We start from the raw sequence: 20,599 nt of genomic DNA, 5'->3' as shown, positions 1-20,599 counted from the left end.
TGTACAAGTTAGTGTGACCCCGGATATTATAGTTAGGATATATTGGTTACGTTGGAGTTACGTTTCAGCTGGCTTTTGAATGCATGAATGGACTCAGTCAGTCTGGTGTTGATAGGGAGACTATTCCATAACTTAGCTCCACTATATTTAAAGCTCTTTTTTAAAAATTCTCTTTTTGGCTTAGGAAGAGCCAGATCTGTATGACTATTTCTAAGTTCATAGTTAGTTTGCATTTGATTGCGTCTAATCAAGGTTTCTTTCAACGTGGGGCCTACGTAGTTGTTCAAGACTTTGTACATTAGTATTGATTTACTAGTACGTCGTCTTGTCTCTAAGTTGTCCCAATCAAGAGATCGAAGAACATCAGCAGATCTAGTGTCGTAACTCGCACCGGTTATGATTCGGGCTGCACGGTTTTGAAATTTTTGGAGTTTATCTCTTAAGTTTTGATCACAGACACCCCAAATAGGAGAACAATAATCAAAGTACGGCTGAATCAGAGCCCGATAAATTGTTTGGAGAGAGGTTTTTGGTGCGATTGGTTTAATACGTCTCAATGTGCCCAAACCTGCACCAACTTTTTTGCAAATCGCCTGAATATGTGGACTCCAGGTAAGATTTTCGTCTAGTTCGAGCCCCAAACATGTAAATGAGTGAACTTTGGAGATCCGTTGGTTATTCAATGTCAGTGAAATATCAGAGGTAATTGACCTAATACGATGTTTGGAGCCGACAAACATTATTTTAGTCTTAGTTGGATGGTGTTGTAGTTTATTTCTAGAAAGCCATTCGCCAATTCTATTCAAATCATGATTAAGGTTTTCGGTTAATTCAGACCAACTGTTAGAACTGCAACAAATTTGGGTATCATCGGCATATAGATGAGGAGGAGTTTTTTGAAGGCAATCGGGTAAATCATTAATGTAAAGTAAAAATAACAGGGGACCTAAGATAGATCCCTGCGGCACCCCAGAAACAGTCCTTTTTGACGATGACATTATATTATTGACAATGCAGACTTGTTCCCTAGCAGTTAAGTAAGAATCAAACCATCTCAACTCAGTGCCCGATATTCCAAATTGGTCTTTTAATTTATGAAGTAAAATATTATGATCAAGTGAATCAAAGGCTTTACGAATATCTAGAAAAACGATGCCACTCAGTAGACCATTGTCCATATTTTCGTAGAGAGCATCGCACATCTGAGTCAGGGCAGTAAGAGTTGAGTGTTTAGGCCGGAAACCATGTTGATATGGTTGAGAGGAGCGAATTGTCATTAAGAAATTTGTAGATTTGATTAAAAACACATCTCTCAAGTATTTTACTGACGATAGGTAGGATTGATATAGGGCGATAGTTTTCGCGCTTTAACCTATCATCAGATTTGTAAATAGGAGTAACCCAGGCTTTTTTCCACTCATCAACATATTGACCTTTTTCAATAGAAAGATTAAATATCCTGGTTAATGACGGGCCAACAATATCCGCAGAAATTTTTAAAGCTTTGGCAGGGATGTTGTCTAATCCTGTGGATTTTGAGATTTTGAGACTTCGCAATTGATGTATTACTTCCTCCTCATTAATTTCAGAAAAATTGAAAGGAAGATGTGAGTCAAAAGTAGGGTTAGGCCTAAGGTCTTCACGACCGTGAGAATTTGTGTTTGGGGAATTGTCTTCGGGTTTATCTGCACGTTTTACCCCGATATTGACAAAAAAATCATTAAACGCCTCAGATTTCAATTTGTCGTCTGAGATGACAGAATTGTCTATTTTAAGTTGGGATATAGTGTTTGATTTGATATTTTTACCGATCAGGTGGTTGATTAAATTCCAACTTTGCTTAGTGTTTTTAGACTGAGCGCACTCTTCGATTTTGCTGCAGAAATAGTCTCTTTTTGTTTTAGTTAATTCAACATTTACTTTATTTCGTAATCCCTTATATTTTACCCAATGACTTTGAGAATTATACCTGATCGCTTTTATTTTATGGAAGTCTCTTGATCTCATTAAACTCTTAATCCTTGAAGAAATCCAAGGAAGAGAGTTACTGCGAATTCTCATACGTCTAAGGGGAGCATGTCGGTCAAGAACCTGGAGGTATAGAGATTTCCATACTTGCCAGGAAACATTAGGATTGTCATATTCGCCGATGTTCTCCCAGGGCGTCTGTGAAAGATCCGTAAGAAAATCATTGACATTGAAATTTTTAAAATTGCGAATGTATTTAACATTTTCTCGAAATTTAGGAACGCAGTGTTTTCTAATGGCGTAAATCAGACTATGATCAGAAAGTCCAAGGTGTATCACACCAGACTTTGAAATATTTTCTTTCTTATTTGTTAGAATTACGTCAATTAGAGTTGCTGATGTTCCAGTTATCCTAGTGGGTTCGTCAATTAGCTGATCAAACTGGTAGAGTGAAGAGAGAAATTGTAATTTACGAGTATGAGACTCAGGAGGAGATTTTAAGATATCACAGTTCAAATCTCCCATGATTATTACCTCTCTATTTTCTATATCGCAATTTCTTAAAAAAGCTTCAAAATCGTCAAAAAGAGGAGAGTGCGAGTTAGGAGGTCTATACCAGGTGCTTATTAAGAGTGACTTATTGTGAGGTTTGTTAATTTCGATACATATCATTTCAACCTTTTATCTACACCCTTAAGAAACAGTGTGACAAGCCTTGTCGAGCAGTTGGCAACTGTCCATATTGAAATTTTATCCTTAGTTGATCCTGAGGACATCGGGCCGGAAATTCTTAATCACATGAAAGAGGTAGAACCTAGTTATCAAGTTTTGGCAAAGGCGGATCTAAAACTCGAAAAAATTAAACGCACGCAAAGTCTTAGTGATAGTAGCGCAAATTACTCTTTACCCACAGCTGGCTTAGATACAAGCGCAAGCGGAAGGGGCGCGCATTGTAAATTGCCAAAATTAGCATTACGTGAGTTTACGGGGAAACTTTTAGATTGGCAGGGATTCTGGGATCAATACCAAGTTTCGATTCATAATAATCTGACTATTAGTGATATAGATAAATTTAACTATTTGAAAGGATGTTTGAACGGGGAGGCCCTTTCCGCTATATCGGGGTTAACTTTGACATCAGAGAATTACGAAGAGGCTATCCAGGTATTAAAGGACAGATTTGGGAATGAACAGATGCTCATTTCCGCGCATATGGAATCTTTACTTAAACTTAATAAAATTAATTCGGCGGACAACGTGAAAGGACTTAGGACCTTGTACAACCACGTTGAAAATTGTGTACGGAATTTGAAATCTCTAAAGCTTGACACCAGTGGGTATGGTCCCCTACTTATACCAATTTTAAAACATCGCTTGCCTGATGAAATTAACATGATTATTTCAAGGCAGTTTTGTGGGAAGGTGTGGAACCTAGATAAGGTTATGGAGTTTTTCAACAATGAGCTTAGGGCTAAGGAAGATTGTAGTTCTTCGCTGAGAAATAAATCGGAACATTTTAGGAATAGAGAGCCCTATACCGCAAGTGGGTTGTTGAGTCAAACCGGTAAAGCCCCGTGTTTATACTGTAATGAGGGGGGACATTCCCCATCAAAATGTACTAAAGTTTCTAATCACCAGTCTCGGAAAGACATTTTGCGACAAAAGGGAAGGTGTTTCATTTGTTTGGATTCGAGACACATTGCAAAAAATTGTAAGTCAACCTATGTTTGTAGACGATGTAATCAAGGTAAACACCACATTTCCATCTGCGGAACAACCTTGCCGGAACGGGATCCAAGTAAGGATGATGAGGATAGCAAAGGTCAGGGAGGAAGTGAATTTGTAGGTCATACTGGCTGTGACCAACAGGGTATATTGTTACAAACGGCTAGGGTACATGTATGCGCGGTAGAGGATACTGATTTTGAGATTAGCACTAGGATTTTATTCGATAGTGGCAGCCAGCGCTCTTACATCTCAGCTAAGGTTAGAGCCAGACTACGGTTAAAGACAGTCAGATCAGAGAAGGTTCTTATTAAGACATTTGGCCAGGATAATGATAGTGAAATTAAAAAGCTGGACGTTGTGCAGTTTAAGGTTAAGAATAAATCGGACTCAAGATCCACTATGGTGGAAGCCTTATGTGTACCAACAATTTGTAGCCCACTGACTAATCAGTTTATTTCGAGAACACATCATTTAGAAGAATTTAAGAATCTAGAATTTGCGGACAATGAGGGTGATTCAGCCACCCTCCCAGTGGGAATTTTAGTCGGGGTTGATTACTACCATACTTTCATGACAGGCAAAGTTGTAAGAAGCAAGCACGGTCCGGTAGCATGCGGCACAAGAGTGGGATGGGTATTAAATGGTAGAATCAGTTCAGGTCCTTCTGACCTGTATTGTTTTGAGACCCATATTCTACGAGCTTCGGCTGAGAGTGAAGAGATAACCGATATACTAAGACAGGATCTAGAAAAATTCTGGTCGGTGGAAGCTGTCGGTGCTTTAGAAGACTGTGTAGTCAGCCGGTTTAAACAAGACATAGGGCATGACGGGACCAGATACGTAACTAAGTTGCCTTTCAAGCCAGATCATGAACCATTATCCGATAACTTTAATGTTTGTAAAGGACGCTTAAAAGCTCTGAAGCCCAGGTTAACCTCTAAAGGGATTCTCACGGCGTATAATGAGATCTTTAGCGAGTATGAAAAAAACGGCATAATTGAACGCGTTCCCTCACATGAGATTGCTAAGGAGATGGGTGGGCCCATTATCTTCCTCACAGACCCGTTGTGCGTGAGGACAAACAGACTACGAAAATACGTGCAGTTTTCGATGCATCATGCAAGGTTAATGGCCCCTCACTAAACGAATGCTTGTACTCGGGACCCAATCTTATTGCGAAGATTTTTGACATCCTGTTAAGATTTAGGCTTCATAAAATCGGTATATTAGCAGACATAAAGCAGGCATTTCTTAATATCGCTATATCTAGTGAACATAGAGATTTTGTGCGGTTCTTGTGGTATGATCTCGATTCGGAAGATGAGAAAATAGTAATTTATCGGTTTCTAAGGGTAGTTTTTGGACTAACGAGTAGCCCATTCCTATTAAATGCGACTTTAAGACACCACCTCAGTAAGTATGTATCGACAAATGCAGTTGTAGAGCGTATTGGCGAAGATTTATACGTAGACGATCTAGTTAGTGGGAGCAATAGTGTAAGCGCGGCTAAGGAATTATGTGACACCAGCAAAGCTATACTACAAGAGGCAGGGTTTGATTTACGTAAGTGGGTAACTAACGATCCAGAACTTCGTAAATATATTTCTTCGGCAATGGGTGAGACACCAGATTCCCAGTCATCAGGGGAAGATATGACCTATTTCGAAGCAGTGTCGCCCAATTTAGTTACTCCAAATCAAAGTGTATTGGGCATTTCGTGGGACACACGTACCGACGTGTCTTCCAGTTTGATTCCTTTGTGAGCAAATGTGCTCTTATGAAGCAAACAAAGCGCAATTTATTAAGTGCATCGGCTTCGATTTAAGATCCATTGGGTTTGATTGCTCCGGTTACTGCCAGAATAAAAACAATTTTTCAATTATTGTGCAAGGACAAATTAGATTGGGATGATCTCATTCCATCGAACCTCGCGGCATTATGGAACAAATTTTTAGAGGAACTAAAACTTTTCCGGGAAGTAAGACAAAGTCGATTTGTCTTTCATTTAAATTTTCCTCCGGCGGACCGAGTTGAACTTCACGGTTTTTGTGATAGTTCAAAGCAAGTATACTGTGCGGTTGTTTATCTTAGGTCTGTTTACAAACAAAACGTTAAGGTGTCTTTTCTAGCGGCTAAGACGAAGGTTGCTCCTTTAAAAACCCTTACCATTCCCAGGTTAGAGTTGTTAGGGTGTTTGTTGTTGAGCAAGTTAATTAATGAGGTTGTGAGTGGTATACGGGGACGTGTAGAGTTGGACGAAATATTTTGTTGGTCGGATTCAGAGGTGGCGTTGTGTTGGATAAAGGGAAAAGAAAGAAGCTGGAAACCTTGGGTAGAGAATCGGGTTGTTTCAATTAGGAAGGTTGTTGGTCGTGACCAATGGAATTTCATTAAAGGGGAAATCAATCCTGCTGATATCCCCACCAGGATATCAACTAATTTGGTTGAGTGTTTCTCCGGGTGTTGGTTCACAGGTGCTACGCTGTTGTTGGGTCAATCTGTTTGCATTAGTCATTTTTCTTCGGGCGGGAATGCTGGTGAAGAGGTTACGGTAACCTGTTCTACTGAGGCCAGTGTCAACACTGCAATACGAAACGACACACGAGATGAAACGGGTTCATTAGTTGCCGTCATTGACTGCACTAGGTATAGCTCATTGAAAAGGTTGATCCGCACCACCGGTTATATCATGAGATACCTAAACAATCTACGAAAGCGAGTGAACAAGCAAGAGGGATTAATCACGGACGGTGTTCTAACGGTGGATGAATACAACAACGCGTTAGCGAGGTGGATCAAAGAGGAACAATCAGTGTTAAAAGAACAATCTAACTTTGCTAACTTTCGTTCTTCGTTGAATTTGTACGAGGACAATGACGGTCTCCTGCGGTTGAAGGGACGGCTCGCCAATTCACGTTTGGAGTACCAAGAACAGCACCCAATGATACTTCGAAGCATAAAGAGTCACTTCACACGTTTACTTATCCACGACGCACATGAAGCCAGTATGCATCATGGAGTGGAGTCGACCTTGGCAAGAGTACGGGCAACCTACTGGATTGTGAAAGGAAGAAAGAGTGTGAAGGAAGTCCTCAGAAAGTGCGTGGTTTGCAAACGGTACCAAGGAAGACCCATGCGTGCTCCTTCAAGTCCTGACCTGCCGCAGACCAGAATCGATCATTCGGGATTCGCGTTCCAAGCAACGGGCTTGGATTTTGCGGGACCTTTATTTGTGAAGGAAGGCTCGGGCACGGTTAAAGTATACATTCTTTTGCTGACGTGTGCGACGAGCAGAGCTATTCACCTCGAACTCGTGTATTCAATGACAAGTGACGGATTCCTACGAGGGTTCCGACGATTCGTATCTCGGAGGGGTGTGCCTGATCTTATCATCAACGACAACTTTAAGACTTTCAAGTCGGCAGAGGTCAAGCGGTTTATGTCATGTCAAGGCATAAAACAACAGTTTATTCTCCCAGCGTCCCCATGGTGGGGTGGATTTTACGAGCGCCTCGTACGGTCAGTAAAGTCCTGCTTGAAGAAGACACTCGGGAGGGCGCATACAACGTTTGAGGAGCTCCAGACTGTTCTGTGCGAGGTAGAAATCGCAATAAATAATCGGCCCTTGGCGTACGTCAGTGATGACGATCTGGATGAACCGTTGACCCCATTCCATCTAATGCATGGGCGCGGTTTTGCAAGCGGATGAAAGAGACGGACGTTTCACTCACGGCGAGCCTCGGACAGTACAAGCAACGATTAAAACATTTGAGAAAAATCCTCAAAGATTGTTGGACACGGTTTCGGAGGGAATACATAAACGAGCTGCGACAGATGAATCTTTACCGGAAGAGAAAAACCGGTTCGCGAGATCTCACAGTTGGCGATATCGCGTTGATCAAAGATGACCTACCTACACCGGAGCGCAGTGGAGGATGGGAAGAGTTCTTCAGCACGTGAAGGGGCGTGATGGCGTGGTTAGAGGGGCCAAACTCAAGGTCCTCGCGAAAGGTGGAGCGCAGACATCGGTTTATCGACCATTACAAAAGTTGATACCGTTCGAGATCGTTGAACGCAATGATACGACAGATAAAGAAGGGGACGAAGACACGAATGAAGAAACGGGCGAAACCAGGGAAACGGAGTTGGAGACGGAAGATCAGACCACAGGAAGGAGACCACCGAGGAAAGCAGCAATTCAGGGAGAAGAATTACGTAGACTCCGCCAACAATATTCATGAACATTCACTATAGTTAACGACTTTCTTTGGTTGGGGAGGATGTAGAAAACAGTAGACCTTTATATTTAAATTTATTTGATTGGTTGATCAATTAAGTCACGGGACAGATTAGGTTGCACTATCGCACCTGGGGGCACTATTGAGAAGTCAGCCAAGCGGACAACATGAGAATCATGTAGGCTTGGGACTTGTGTTATTAAATAAATAGTTTCTAAAAAGCAAAGAGGCTAACGCTTTTTATACCTTCCTCATCAAACATGCAATATAGAATATTCAGCCCTGCCCACACGACGCCGAAAGACTTTAAAAATGTTGGAATACTTTTACGGTGACGGCCTGACTGACGGGTTTCGTACAAACGTATCCGGCGTTTCCGTCCACTGAAAACGGAAGAACTTGAAAACGACGACTGAGACCCCATTTACACTAGAGCGAAAGTTTCCGCATTTATCACGAAAGCGGAATGTTTTAGTACCGGATTCATGTTGCTGTTTACACACGCAGCAACGAATCCGATAGAAAATGAACTCGGTTTTAAACGGACAAATCCGCATACAGAGACAACTAAAGTGTAGTGTAAACACTTGAAGAATCCGATACATGTGTGTAACAATGAATCCGGATAAATTTACAAATCCGGAAACTTTCGTTCTAGTGACAGTGTAAACGGGGTCTGAGTGGATGTGTGTGGTCACGGATTTGCCGGATAAATTTGAAAACGATATGAAAACGATGACGTAACGTATCAAGTCAATTCCATATTTAACGAGGTTTGTTTCCAGCCTTGTGACTTAGGCCGGTTGTTTTCAAATATAGGGTGAATAGGCAGAGTTTTGCCACTGAGTTTTGTGCACGGGATGAAAATATTTGTTACCTGTGCGCTCTCCGAAAAGCAAAGAAAAACTCCACTCTGCGCGTCCCATACTTCCATCATGGATAATAAACTATCCATGCATCCATTAGTCTTTTAACCATCCATGCTTCCATAAACACTAAAAGGCACAATACTCTCGAACCGAGTAAATTTCAAAACTAATATATACCAGTGCCTTTTGGGTGAAGGCATTTTCTACATGGAGATGAAATGGAAAATTGTGAAAAAACACAATAATTATATATACAGTAGGAGGCAAAAGTTTGAGTCCCGTGACTGTATTTCATTGTTTTAGCAGCATACATTAATTTTCTACAGAAAACCTTACGGATAAGTGAACTAGAAAAAAGTAAATGAGTAAACTGAAAAATACATGCTGCACAACAACTATGAGATGTTATGATATTCATGTAACGTATGTTAATGTGCAAACATGCATTACATGTGAATGCCTTTTATCCCTCTTTTTTGCTCATGAAACGGCCTTTATTTAGGCTGGAATAGATTTCATAGGTTTTTTAGTGTCTCACGTTCAATACCTTGCCAGCATTGGTTGACCACTTGTCTCAAGTCATCGTGGCTGCTGGGTCTCTGCCTGGCCCTTTTCCGGTTGAAACGGTCCTAAAAATGTTCCATAAGTTTTAGATCTGAAATTTGAAGTGGAAATTAAGCCATGAGAACGAGATCACCAGAACGAGTTTGCTTCTAAAAGATTTCTGGCACATAGAAGATGTGCATGTGCTCAGGGTGATTACCATGTAGTTAGACGCGCAATCATCTTTTTGCCAGATGAAATTCCATGACCTTGATACTTTTCCTTGATTAGGATTCTATCATATCTATTATATATATATACACCCATTTGCAAAAACGTTGGCCGCATATAGATAGATAGATAGATACTCGAAATCTAATTAGAATTGCATATGTTGTGTAATATGATTGAAATCCCATGCATGCAAATGTAATCATATGCAATTCTAATTAGACTTCGAGTATGTATCTATCTATCTATCTGCGGCCAACGTTTTTGCAAATGGGTGTATATATACAGTAGGAGGCAAAAGTTTGAGTCCAGTCGTTGTAGAATTCCAGTATTAAATCCTGGCAGCGTATTCGAGTTAAGACATGCGTGCTAGTGTTTCAGTACTGTAAACTATATTAATTGCACACTGTTTTGGTCCTAATGATCTAAATTATAACAAAATAAAGTTCTCATTCCTTTACACTGCCCAAAATGGGTGGGAAAAAGGGCAAAGTGATGGTGCACAAGGACAAATAGCATTAAGTATTGAAGGATTCTTTCCTCGTAAGGTCGCAGAAAAAGTGAGAATTTAAAAAGGTTGTATGCAACTAACCTTGGACGGTTCGAAGAAACTAAATCCTACTCAAGCAAACTTTTAGCTGCTTTGGTCATGCTCGGTTTGGCAATATTGAAAGATATAATAGGATCCTAATTAAAGAAAAGTATCATCCAATTCTTCAAGGACATGGAATTTCATCTGGTACAAAGATGATCGCACGTCTAACTACATGATAATCACCCTAAGCACATGCACATCTTCTATGTGCCAGAAATCTTTTAGAAGCAAATTCATTCTGGTGATCTCGTTGTCATGGCTTTCCACCTCATATTCCAGATCTAAAACCTATGGAGCACTTGTAGAACCGTTTTAACCGGAAGAGGGCGAGGCACAGACCCGCCAGCCAGGCTGACTTGAGGCAAGTGGTCAACGAATGCTGGCAAGGTATTGAACGTGTGACATTAAAAAACCTATGGAATCTATGCGAGCAAGAATAAAGGTCATTTCAAGAGCAAAAAGAGGGAACTAAGCAATGACATGTAAATGCATGTTTGCACATTAAAATACGTAAAAATGAATATCATAACATCTCATAGTTGTTGTACAGCATGTATTTTTCTGTTTACTTATTTACTTTTTTCTAGTTCACTTATCGGTAAGGTTTTCTGTAGGATATTAATATATGCTGCTAAAACAATGAAATACAGTCACTGGACTCAAACTTTTGCCTCCTACTGTATATATATATATATATATATATATATATATATACACCCGTTTGCAAAAACGTTGGCCGCAGATAGATATATAGATAGATACCCGAAATCTAATTAGAATTGCATATGTTGTGTAATATGATTGAAATCCCATGCAAATGTATTCATATGCAATTCTAATTAGACTTCGAGTATCTATCTATCTATCTATCTGCGGCCAACGTTTTTGCAAATGGGTGTATATTATATATATATATATATATATTATATATATATATATATATATATATATATATATATATATATATATATATATATATGTATATATATATATATATATATATGTAAGGTGTATTTTGCTAATAGTAGCGTGCCAACTTAATCCTGGTATTCATTTAGTCGTAATAGTCGTGAACAAATCATTTTCACCGATGAGAAATAGTCAGGATGTAAATTTTTCTTTGTTTCTGTATTCAATCGGTCATTGTAGACTGCACACACATAGAAATATTCTATCATATCAGCCACCATGACATGTTTACGACACTCACGATTAATAGTTGGCAACTAATATTTGCCTGGAATATTTACCTTAAATTACGAAACAATAGCAAATGCTCCCAGTCACCCTGGTGCACAAAAACATAGGGATAGCCAAGTTTAATTGTTAAATCCTCAAACTTTGTCTCTTCCATTTTCTTGCTTGAACAAACACGGTATCGAGGTAGCTCGCCATTGTGCTTTTTGTTATTCCAATCCATATAAAGTCTGAAAAGAAGTGAAAAAGCAACATTTAAGTTCACGTATTTTAGCGGAAAACGTCCAAAACATCAAACCTTTTCGGTGTACCACCAAGGGCGTAACTAGAACGATAACTGGGGGGGTGTTATTAATTTTTTCAGTTCTACTCGCGACGGCCGGGTTTCTTTTGTGCATTGCACTTAGAAAAGACATCCGTCGCGCAGAACGAAATGTACATGAATAATCACCCCTCACCAAATATCGATCTATAGTTACGCCCCTGTGTCAAAGTCCTTCAGCTCCATTCTTTACATTATATAGTCTAAGGGCTGTTTTTCACTGTCGTGTTTTTTGCACGTACGTACACGCACGCTTAAAACCTTCTAAGTTGTTGTATGATTAATTTCATGCCAGAAAAAAAACACGCATCAAATCATCAACAGAATTCAACCCGATGAATTTTTCATAAGTGTCATTTAAAGGATTTTAGGCTTTTAGATTCGTATAGACATACGCACAAAAAACGCGATAGTGGAAAACAGCCGTAAATCTTAAACAGTATTTAGTATTAACACCAAGCAACAAGAGTTTTTTCTTAAAAATATAATGGAGAATTATTGGCACGAATGTCAACGCCATTGCGACTGAAATGAATACTATGAATAAAGAAGAATACTATAAAAGTGACCTTTTTTCTTTGCGTATACACCGAGAAATCTCTTTCAACATTTTTGTTTTCAGATTATGTAGTACTTTGTGAACATAGCTAATTTTCTGGGGCCGGTTGTTCGAAAGGCGTTTAGCTTAAACGGTGGATAAGCCAAAGTTTAAAAATACTCTCATAGATATTGTGAATGACTGAACCTGCATCTTATGCATTTAATATGTACTTCCATTGACAATTAAACTATTTACATCGAAATATTTCGGCTACGTTGTTCAATAAATACATAATTTTGTTTTCGATTTTTAACTTATCCACCGTTTAAGCTAAACGCCTTTCGAACAACCACCCCCAGCTTTCCAGCTTCGCAAAACATTTTAAAATGTTAAAATCGTTAGAGTACTGCATGTTGGGAGATGATATAAGGTTTTGAACACATATTACGCGACATAAAAATGAAACACCATGCAATGCCAATGGGTTGATCCGTATCTTTTTTGGCGTTTCATCGCCTTCTTATAACCTTGCATATAGTCAGATATCAGATTTTCACTTCAAATCGTCGTCTATCCAAACCCAAGAATCACTTTGTCCCAGATACATGTAACAGCTTTTTATCACCAAAATCAATAACCATCTCTTTGCATGCATTCTTTCCTCTTACACCTTACTTAATTATAAAACGAGTGATATTCTACGATACTTCATGCATGCTTGAAGAATGCAAATTTAAATCAAGTTCATAATTCTGACGAGATAGAGTGCATGTTTTGACGTCGGTTGAAATATACTACAGGGTGTATGAAAAAAAAGTAGACAATTGTTAAAATGTCCATAAACTGAAAATTTCGCAAAATGTCTGAAGAACGTGTGTTGATATAGGTATTTTAGGGTCTCTTGACCACTTTAACACTGAAATAAATAAAAAAAATTATATCGACGTGTAGGAATGATTATTTTCAAACACCACCTAAAACAACCCTCGCGCACAAAAACGGACTGTTCAAATCTTAATTCATTATCATAGGTTGAAAGTTTGGGTAATGTTTTATAAACTATCAAAGTTCCAGACAATTTGGTGTACATTAAATCCACCGGGCGGCCTCTCGAACTTGGACTTTTTTGCTATTTTTGGCCTTTCTCACATACTTTTTGCAGCTCACAAATGATTTCACGCATGATTAATGTAAAATATCAATAATGCATGAATTATTACCGCGTGAAACGCATGGTGTTTGAAAATAATCATTCCTACACGTCGATATAATTTTTTTTTATTTATTTGAGTGTTAAAGTGGTCAAGAGACCCTAAAATACCTATATCAACACACGTTCTTCAGACTTTTTGCGAAATTTTCAGTTTATGGACATTTTAACAATTGTCTACTTTTTTTTTATACACCATGTATAGCCTATAACAGTGGACTTTGATACAAAATTAAAAAACTTACTTGCTATAATTTCGACATAAATCGCTTCTGGTGTCATTGTAGAAAACACTCTCAATGAATATAAAAGCAGACGGGCAAATATCCTACAAATGATAGTGCATTATTGAAAATTATTGAAAAACTTACTTTCTGGAACGGTAATTTCACAGACACATCAAGTTTGCCTTTATATATTATTGAGCAATTCTTATTGGGCATTGCATTAGGCCTTCCAACGGATTAAATTAAAGGGCATATGGTAAAACATGGACTGGACTGGACTAGTAAAAGGTGGACTGGACTCATTAGTAAAAGGTGGACTGGACCGATAAAGCCCCGATTAGTAAAAGGTGGACTGGACTCGTTAGTAAAAGGTGGACTGGACTCGTTAGTAAAAGGTGGACTGGACCGATAAAGCCCCGATTAGTAAAAGGTGGACTGGACTCGTTAGTAAAAGGTGGACTGGACTCATTAGTAAAAGGTGGACTGGACCGATAAAGCCCCGATTAGTAAAAGGTGGACTGGACTCGTTAGTAAAAGGTGGACTGGACTCGTTAGTAAAAGGTGGACTGGACTCGTTAGTAAAAGGTGGACTCTAACCGGAAGCACCGAAACACCATTCCGGAAATGAATACGTAAACAATATTCAGGGGGGAGATAAACACTAAAAAGTACCAAAAAACACTATTAGGCATTCAATATTTTATGATTTCGTGTACCAATGTACACAAAACAAAGACTTTATTTTGGTTATTTACCGTCAATCCATATAATGATTATTCTTAACTTAACGGTAAGCAACTCTTCTAGCATCAATTTATATCAAAACTTTCTACTCAAGACTTTCGTATAAGGAGCTATAAACATAGCGGTGATATATATCGACCGTCGGCTATACGATTTCATACGAAGAGTAGATATAAAAGAGGGTTCACTCTTCGAAATTCCAATAATTTAGCATCAATGATTAGATACATATCTACTCTTTGGTTATATCCATCCTGGGATTACAACAATGAGAACTAAGAAATTGCAAAGTGCAAGTATTTTTCATGGGCTGTGCTGCTACAAAATTTTAAATAAATATATGGGTTTGACTTTTGGCATACTGTTCCAGTACGATTAGCCATTTCGTAATTTTTTTACTTTTACAATTTGATTTCTTATTTTTTGTAGATTTTCTGCAGGTTTGCATTAATGCATAGTATAAAATATATTTTAGTTAATGTGAACACACAACATGAATATTTATTGCCAAATATTAATACAAGTTATTAATATAAAACTATAATTTACCTCCATACGACTGCACAAAATGTGTCTATTTATTTATTTATTGACATCAATTATTAACTCAGTGAGACTTTTGCCAGAACTAGCTAGTGCAGATGTCTATTATAGACACAATAAATAAATAACATAAAAGGCCAACCGACCAATATTTTTTGTTGGATTACAGATTTTGCTCTCTAATATTAGAGGGCGGTGGGTGGAAAAGACAAAAAAAGGAATTAATTTCCCGATCTCTTACCAACCCTGTATTTATTAAAACAAACTCCACAGGTATTAATAGTACAATGTGAAGACAAGTATAGATGATATTTGAAAGTATGTCAATGTATTTTCGGCATATTACTTTCAAAATGATACTAAGTACTTTCTAAAATATGGTTGTGAGAAGACAAAAATAAAACATGAAAACTAATGGTAGCATTTTATTTAATCTCTTCTTTTTAAAAAAAACAGGTAAAGGAAATCTGTAATCCAACTTGTTTATTGTGTTTATAATAGACATCTGCACTAGCTAGTTCTGGCAAAAGTCTCACTGGGTTAATAATTGATGTCAATAAATAAATAAATAGACACATTTTGTGCAGTCGTATGGAGGTAAATTATAGTTTTATATTAATAACTTGTATTAATATTTGGCAATAAATATTCATGTTGTGTGTTCACATAAACTAAAATATATTTTATACTATGCATTAATGCAAACCTGCAGAAAATCTACAAAAAATAAGAAATGAAATTGTAAAAGTAAAAAAATTACGAAATGGCTAATCGTACTGGAACAGTATGCCAAAAGTCAAACCCATATATTTATTTAAAATTTTGTAGCAGCACAGCCCATGAAAAATACTTGCACTTTGCAATTTCTTAGTTCTCATTGTTGTTATCCCAGGATGGATATAACCAAAGAGTAGATATGTATCTAATCATTGATGCTAAATTATTGGAATTTCGAAGAGTGAACCCTCTTTTATATCTACTCTTCGTATGAAATCGTATAGCCGACGGTCGATATATATCACCGCTATGTTTATAGCTCCTTATACGAAAGTCTTGAGTAGAAAGTTTTGATATAAATTGATGCTAGAAGAGTTGCTTACCGTTAAGTTAAGAATAATCATTATATGGATTGACGGTAAATAACCAAAATAAAGTCTTTGTTTTGTGTACATTGGTACACGAAATCATAAAATATTGAATGCCTAATAGTGTTTTTTGGTACTTTTTAGTGTTTATCTCCCCCCTGAATATTGTTTACGTATTCATTTCCGGAATGGTGTTTCGGTGCTTCCGGTTAGAGTCCACCTTTTACTAACGAGTCCAGTCCACCTTTTACTAACGAGTCCAGTCCACCTTTTACTAACGAGTCCAGTCCACCTTTTACTAATCGGGGCTTTATCGGTCCAGTCCACCTTTTACTAATGAGTCCAGTCCACCTTTTACTAGTCCAGTCCAGTCCATGTTTTACCATATGCCAAATTAAAGTACCTAATGAAAGGTAAATAATTTTATGGCAACCCAACATTTAGGAACCAGTCTTCGTTTTCGCAATTTAACAAACCAGTCGCCTAACATAACAGTATTTTTCTTCTTGCAGGAGAGTGAACACTATACCTTGCCTGTAGCGATTCTTGGAAAATCGGGATTCTCGCTGTGCTCCCCGACGACAATAGAATCCGCGGGACAAGATATTTTGTCACGTAAATCAGTTCATGTCTAAAACGGAAAAACATGTCCCGCATTAGCCTGGCACTATATGTATCTTAACGTGCAAAAACAGCGCACATCAACTAATATAGAGTACATGGGTTCTATGCAAACGTCACTGCTGTTTTTGTTCAATTAAATAAGAATTAGGCACACGTACGACCAAGCGAGCTGTGTGCATGTTACTTATATTAATTAAAATTCTTGATTATGAACAGATTTTATGACGCATTGATAAACGTTTCGCCTTCTTTCATATCTCTCTACTATTTGACTGAGGTACTATTGCATGAAGCAGTACTCAAAACTGGGGCTAAGGCTACGTTCGCACAGGACGGGGCGAATTTAGGACCGTGCTCAAATTCGTCTGGTTACCTCGCGTGAACACGTAAAACCGGTAAAATATTCATTCGTTTCCACCGTGTGAACACCTGAACCGAACGAATTAGAACACGTTTGCGAATTTGTCCGGTCCCTAAGTCACGGATGGAAATACATCTGAGGAAAACTACTGCTTTATTGCTTGCAATTGGCAAGCCAATCTTGTCGACTATGCAAATTGTTGCAAGTTTGGAAGCAAGAAGATGGTAAAAAGGTTCTTAAATCGTTTTAGCATTTTATTTCTGCTATGTAGCTAAAGATATTTTCGTGATCAATGACAGAGAAAATCATGAATCTCTGAAAAGAATTTGATGATTTGCTATGTGGTTGCTACCACGTATGTAGGTAGCTACAATGCAAGGAGTATCAAGAATTTTCAACTCAACTTTGTCCTTGAAGATCTGTTCACACAATTCAAATTTTGTCGGATCCGATTCACTGCTGATGGATGTTTTATAGTCAGTTGACTTGCAATGTATATATATATATATATATATATATATATATATATATATATATATAAAGGCAGCAAATCAACTAAAACCAATGCACGCAGTACTGTTTTATCGATAACAAACCACATTCCATACGTAAGAAGTGAATTGGATCCGACATAATGGATAGTGTGAACGGACCTTAAATCAAAAGATTTTAGTTACCTTGAGTGAGGAACAAAACTGCATGCCAAAACTGCAAATATATCGTGTAACTTTCCACATGTACTGTACAATATGCATGAAAACAATGCTAATTACGTTTTAGCAATAGCTATGTCCTACCTCTCTTCCAAGTACCAAAAATTCTTGAATTTTTCGTAACAATATTAAGACAGAGAAAAAATTATGCATACATATAAATATGAAATACTTTATAATTCTTGAAATAGTATTGATTAATTACCTTCATGGGATGATATAGTGCTGCAGAAAGGACAACTTCTTGTCTATCTATTTTATGACCGGTGACAGCTGCTTTCGCCTTTTGCTAGAACAAACAGAGCAAGCTAAATAAGTTGTTCTAGGTTTTGAATGGAATACCTACTCGTCCCGAATTTCTAGACTGTTTATGAAATTGAAATTATTGAAAGTCGCTATTCGCTGAAGAAGTTTTAAGATTGATAGACGTTAGCTTTAAGATTAGTAAGTTTAAACCCAAATCTAAGAATGTTTATATACCTACCAGCTGTTCTGAAAGGATGATATAATTCTTTTGTTTGAATGATGCTCAGCGAGAATTTCTGGATTCAGGTAACACGCTGTGAAATACAGGAAAAGTGCTAAATGAGATCAGGTTTTCAAATACATTATTAAACATGCACAATTACGCTTAAATTACGTTCTCAAATACATTATTAACACAATTACGCTAAAAGAGATACTCTTGATCAAGTCTTGATAGGCCTTTAGCAGGGATGACTAAATTAGGAATGAGAATTGGGGGGGGGGGAGGAGTATGTTTATTCATATATTTGGTTCTTCCGGAAGAATTTCTTTTGCGAATTTCTTATGCAAATTTAGTCAGGGTTTTATAAACAAATGCTGTATTAGATCATACTGTGACTATGTATATATTATTTAACGAATAAATAATGTTGAACCATTGTTGCTTCAGTTATAGATACATAGTATGGCATATCATTTGTGATAAGAACAAAATAGTTGCCACAAAATAGTAGCTGCCGGGGCAAGCCGAAAAAGTTCCCTAATTAACAGGTAAACAGTTCATTTTTGTTTTCCCCAATACCTAGAAAATTTTTAAAGTGTTAAGATAAGCGCTAAAATGTGATTGCCTAACAAAATAAACTTGTAAGCGATCACTGATCAAATTCATTAAAACTTTCTGATTAGTCACTCTGTGCATGTGTCCTCTTATAGATCATGGCTCTCAACCAATGAAATTGCTTAAATTCGACTCAACATTCTTATATAAACAACTATTATACAGGACATGGGAGAAGCAAGGATTTGAGCAATTATATGATTCCTTAGGGCAGATACTTTACCATTAAAATTTACCATAAGACTTACTGTATTTCCTTATTAAACATATTATATTCTTATATTCTTTTTCCATTGTTTTCATCCTGTGAATTTTGCCTGAATTTTAGCAGGGCTTCAACCTCTTGTTACACTCTATAATGTGTAAGGCTGATAGAACACTTTATCTAACAATTAGAATGATCTTATTATGATGTAACTGCTCACATTGACAACCATGTTTCACATGCATGCATGTGAAATATTAAGTGACACAAAGAATTGGATTTGAATCAGTTGAATCTATTTATAATGTATAATTACCTTAAAAGACAATTGAAATATTAAGAATTAAATCCATTGATTTAATTTAGTAAGCTCATGGTCTATTGTGCAGTACTAGTGAAACAGAACCTGGCTGGTCATTGCAAGGCATGCTTTTCAGTATGGGTGAGTTAGTGTGTATAAGCCCACTGGAAATTTTAAACAACCCAAAAAGTTTAGAGCAATCTTGGCATGATTATACTGCATGGTGTTCTTGTAATTATCATCAATTGACTTGTCAATTAGCTTGCACAATATAGGAAGGTGGTAGCAAGGGTCCTGTTGTTAAGGAAAGGTTAAGTACATTTTTTCACTACATAACTTATTATGACATTCTGGTATTTTATCAGATTTGTACCAATATTATTATATTAGAGATTGTACAAAGGCTGGAGAGTACATGCAGTATGTCCACAGGATAATCATTTCTGTACAAAAGCTTGAAAGCTATAGGCACTGTAGCCCAACTATACCTATGCTTTTTATATACGTACTTAATTCATAATATATACGTACTTATTCTGTTACATTTATCTTATAAAACCTCAAAATCTTTCCGGGTTGTTGATTGTAATCATTGATTCATTGTATTATCTCACATATTATGCTTATAAAAATGGATTATTTAATTACGCATACAATTATTGTTCCACGTTTTTCTTAAAATATCTAAAGGTTGGAAACTTCATTCGATAGATAGCGCTATGACGCTATCCAGCTTTCGTACAACCTGTCTCTGCAGTTTTTGGTCAAGTATAAAGGCAAAGTAAAAAAAAACGAAAAGTTATAAATACTTCAATTTACCTACAAACATCTTCAACTTCTTTTAAGGTGTCCTGGGTTATATTCTCCAAAAGTTTTGATCGATCTCTAATATTTTCTTCAAGACTAATATCCTCAACATCAAGTGTTGAGGTCATTTCCTTTTTGAAATCCTTTACATTTACCAGCGAAGAGAACTTAAAAAAACGCCATGTTGAATTTAAGACGATGAGGTACTTCATGTATGCCTCTTACGAAGTCCTAAAATGACGCCCAGACAAAGACATGGACCATGAAGACTTCAGATTTCTGAGAAACGCCTTGGGCTTGGTGTTTGACAATTTACTTTCAAAATACGTCTTGCTATAACAGTAACAACAGATATGATGCAATTCGCGATGTAATTGATCAAATTTGATTTTAATGACACGTCTTCAACTGTTTCTTAACGAAGCGTAAAACGACTTTGCGGTATTGAAATGAGTAAATGACA

The 20,599-nt window shown here is 37.3% G+C and overlaps 1 protein-coding gene across 3 annotated transcripts; it reads right to left on the bottom strand.

Annotated features, from left to right (window-relative positions):
- Positions 1-9,227: 9,227 nt before the first annotated feature.
- Positions 9,228-20,442, bottom strand: LOC114542590. 3 transcript variants are annotated; one of them, XR_003689698.1, is made up of 8 exons: positions 20,149-20,442; positions 18,224-18,299; positions 17,945-18,028; positions 17,824-17,846; positions 16,571-16,672; positions 13,688-13,770; positions 11,423-11,599; positions 9,228-9,432 (listed from the first exon to the last, which is right to left on the bottom strand). XR_003689698.1 is itself a non-coding variant. In XM_028562105.1 (7 exons), exons 3-7 carry the CDS (start codon positions 17,948-17,950, stop codon positions 11,499-11,501), a joined length of 315 nt encoding a protein of 104 aa, XP_028417906.1. In that variant the 5' UTR covers positions 17,951-18,028; positions 18,224-18,299; positions 20,149-20,442; the 3' UTR covers positions 11,222-11,498. The 3 variants fall into 3 exon arrangements, 1 of the variants encoding a protein (XP_028417906.1); XM_028562105.1 differs by lacking the exon at positions 9,228-9,432 and having other exon boundaries at positions 11,222-11,599; XR_003689699.1 differs by lacking the exons at positions 9,228-9,432; positions 11,423-11,599; positions 13,688-13,770 and adding an exon at positions 16,354-16,444.
- Between the last annotated feature and the right edge of the window lie 157 nt (positions 20,443-20,599).

Source organism: Dendronephthya gigantea, unplaced genomic scaffold, assembly GCF_004324835.1.
Source record: "Dendronephthya gigantea isolate DGI-Jeju-01 unplaced genomic scaffold, DenGig_1.0 000369F, whole genome shotgun sequence".
Lineage (NCBI taxonomy): Eukaryota > Metazoa > Cnidaria > Anthozoa > Malacalcyonacea > Nephtheidae > Dendronephthya > Dendronephthya gigantea.
The sequence above is the reverse complement of the archived record's forward strand: the minus strand, read 5'-3'. Positions and strand labels throughout refer to the sequence as shown.

Coding starts and splice junctions, on each gene's coding strand:
- LOC114542590 (XM_028562105.1), bottom strand. Junction 13,771..16,570: donor CAAGAATCGCTACAGGCAAG/GTATAGTGTTCA, acceptor TATCATTTGTAG/GATATTTGCCCGTCTGCTTT. Junction 11,600..13,687: donor TTATGTCGAAATTATAGCAA/GTAAGTTTTTTA, acceptor ACTTCTTTTCAG/ACTTTATATGGATTGGAATA.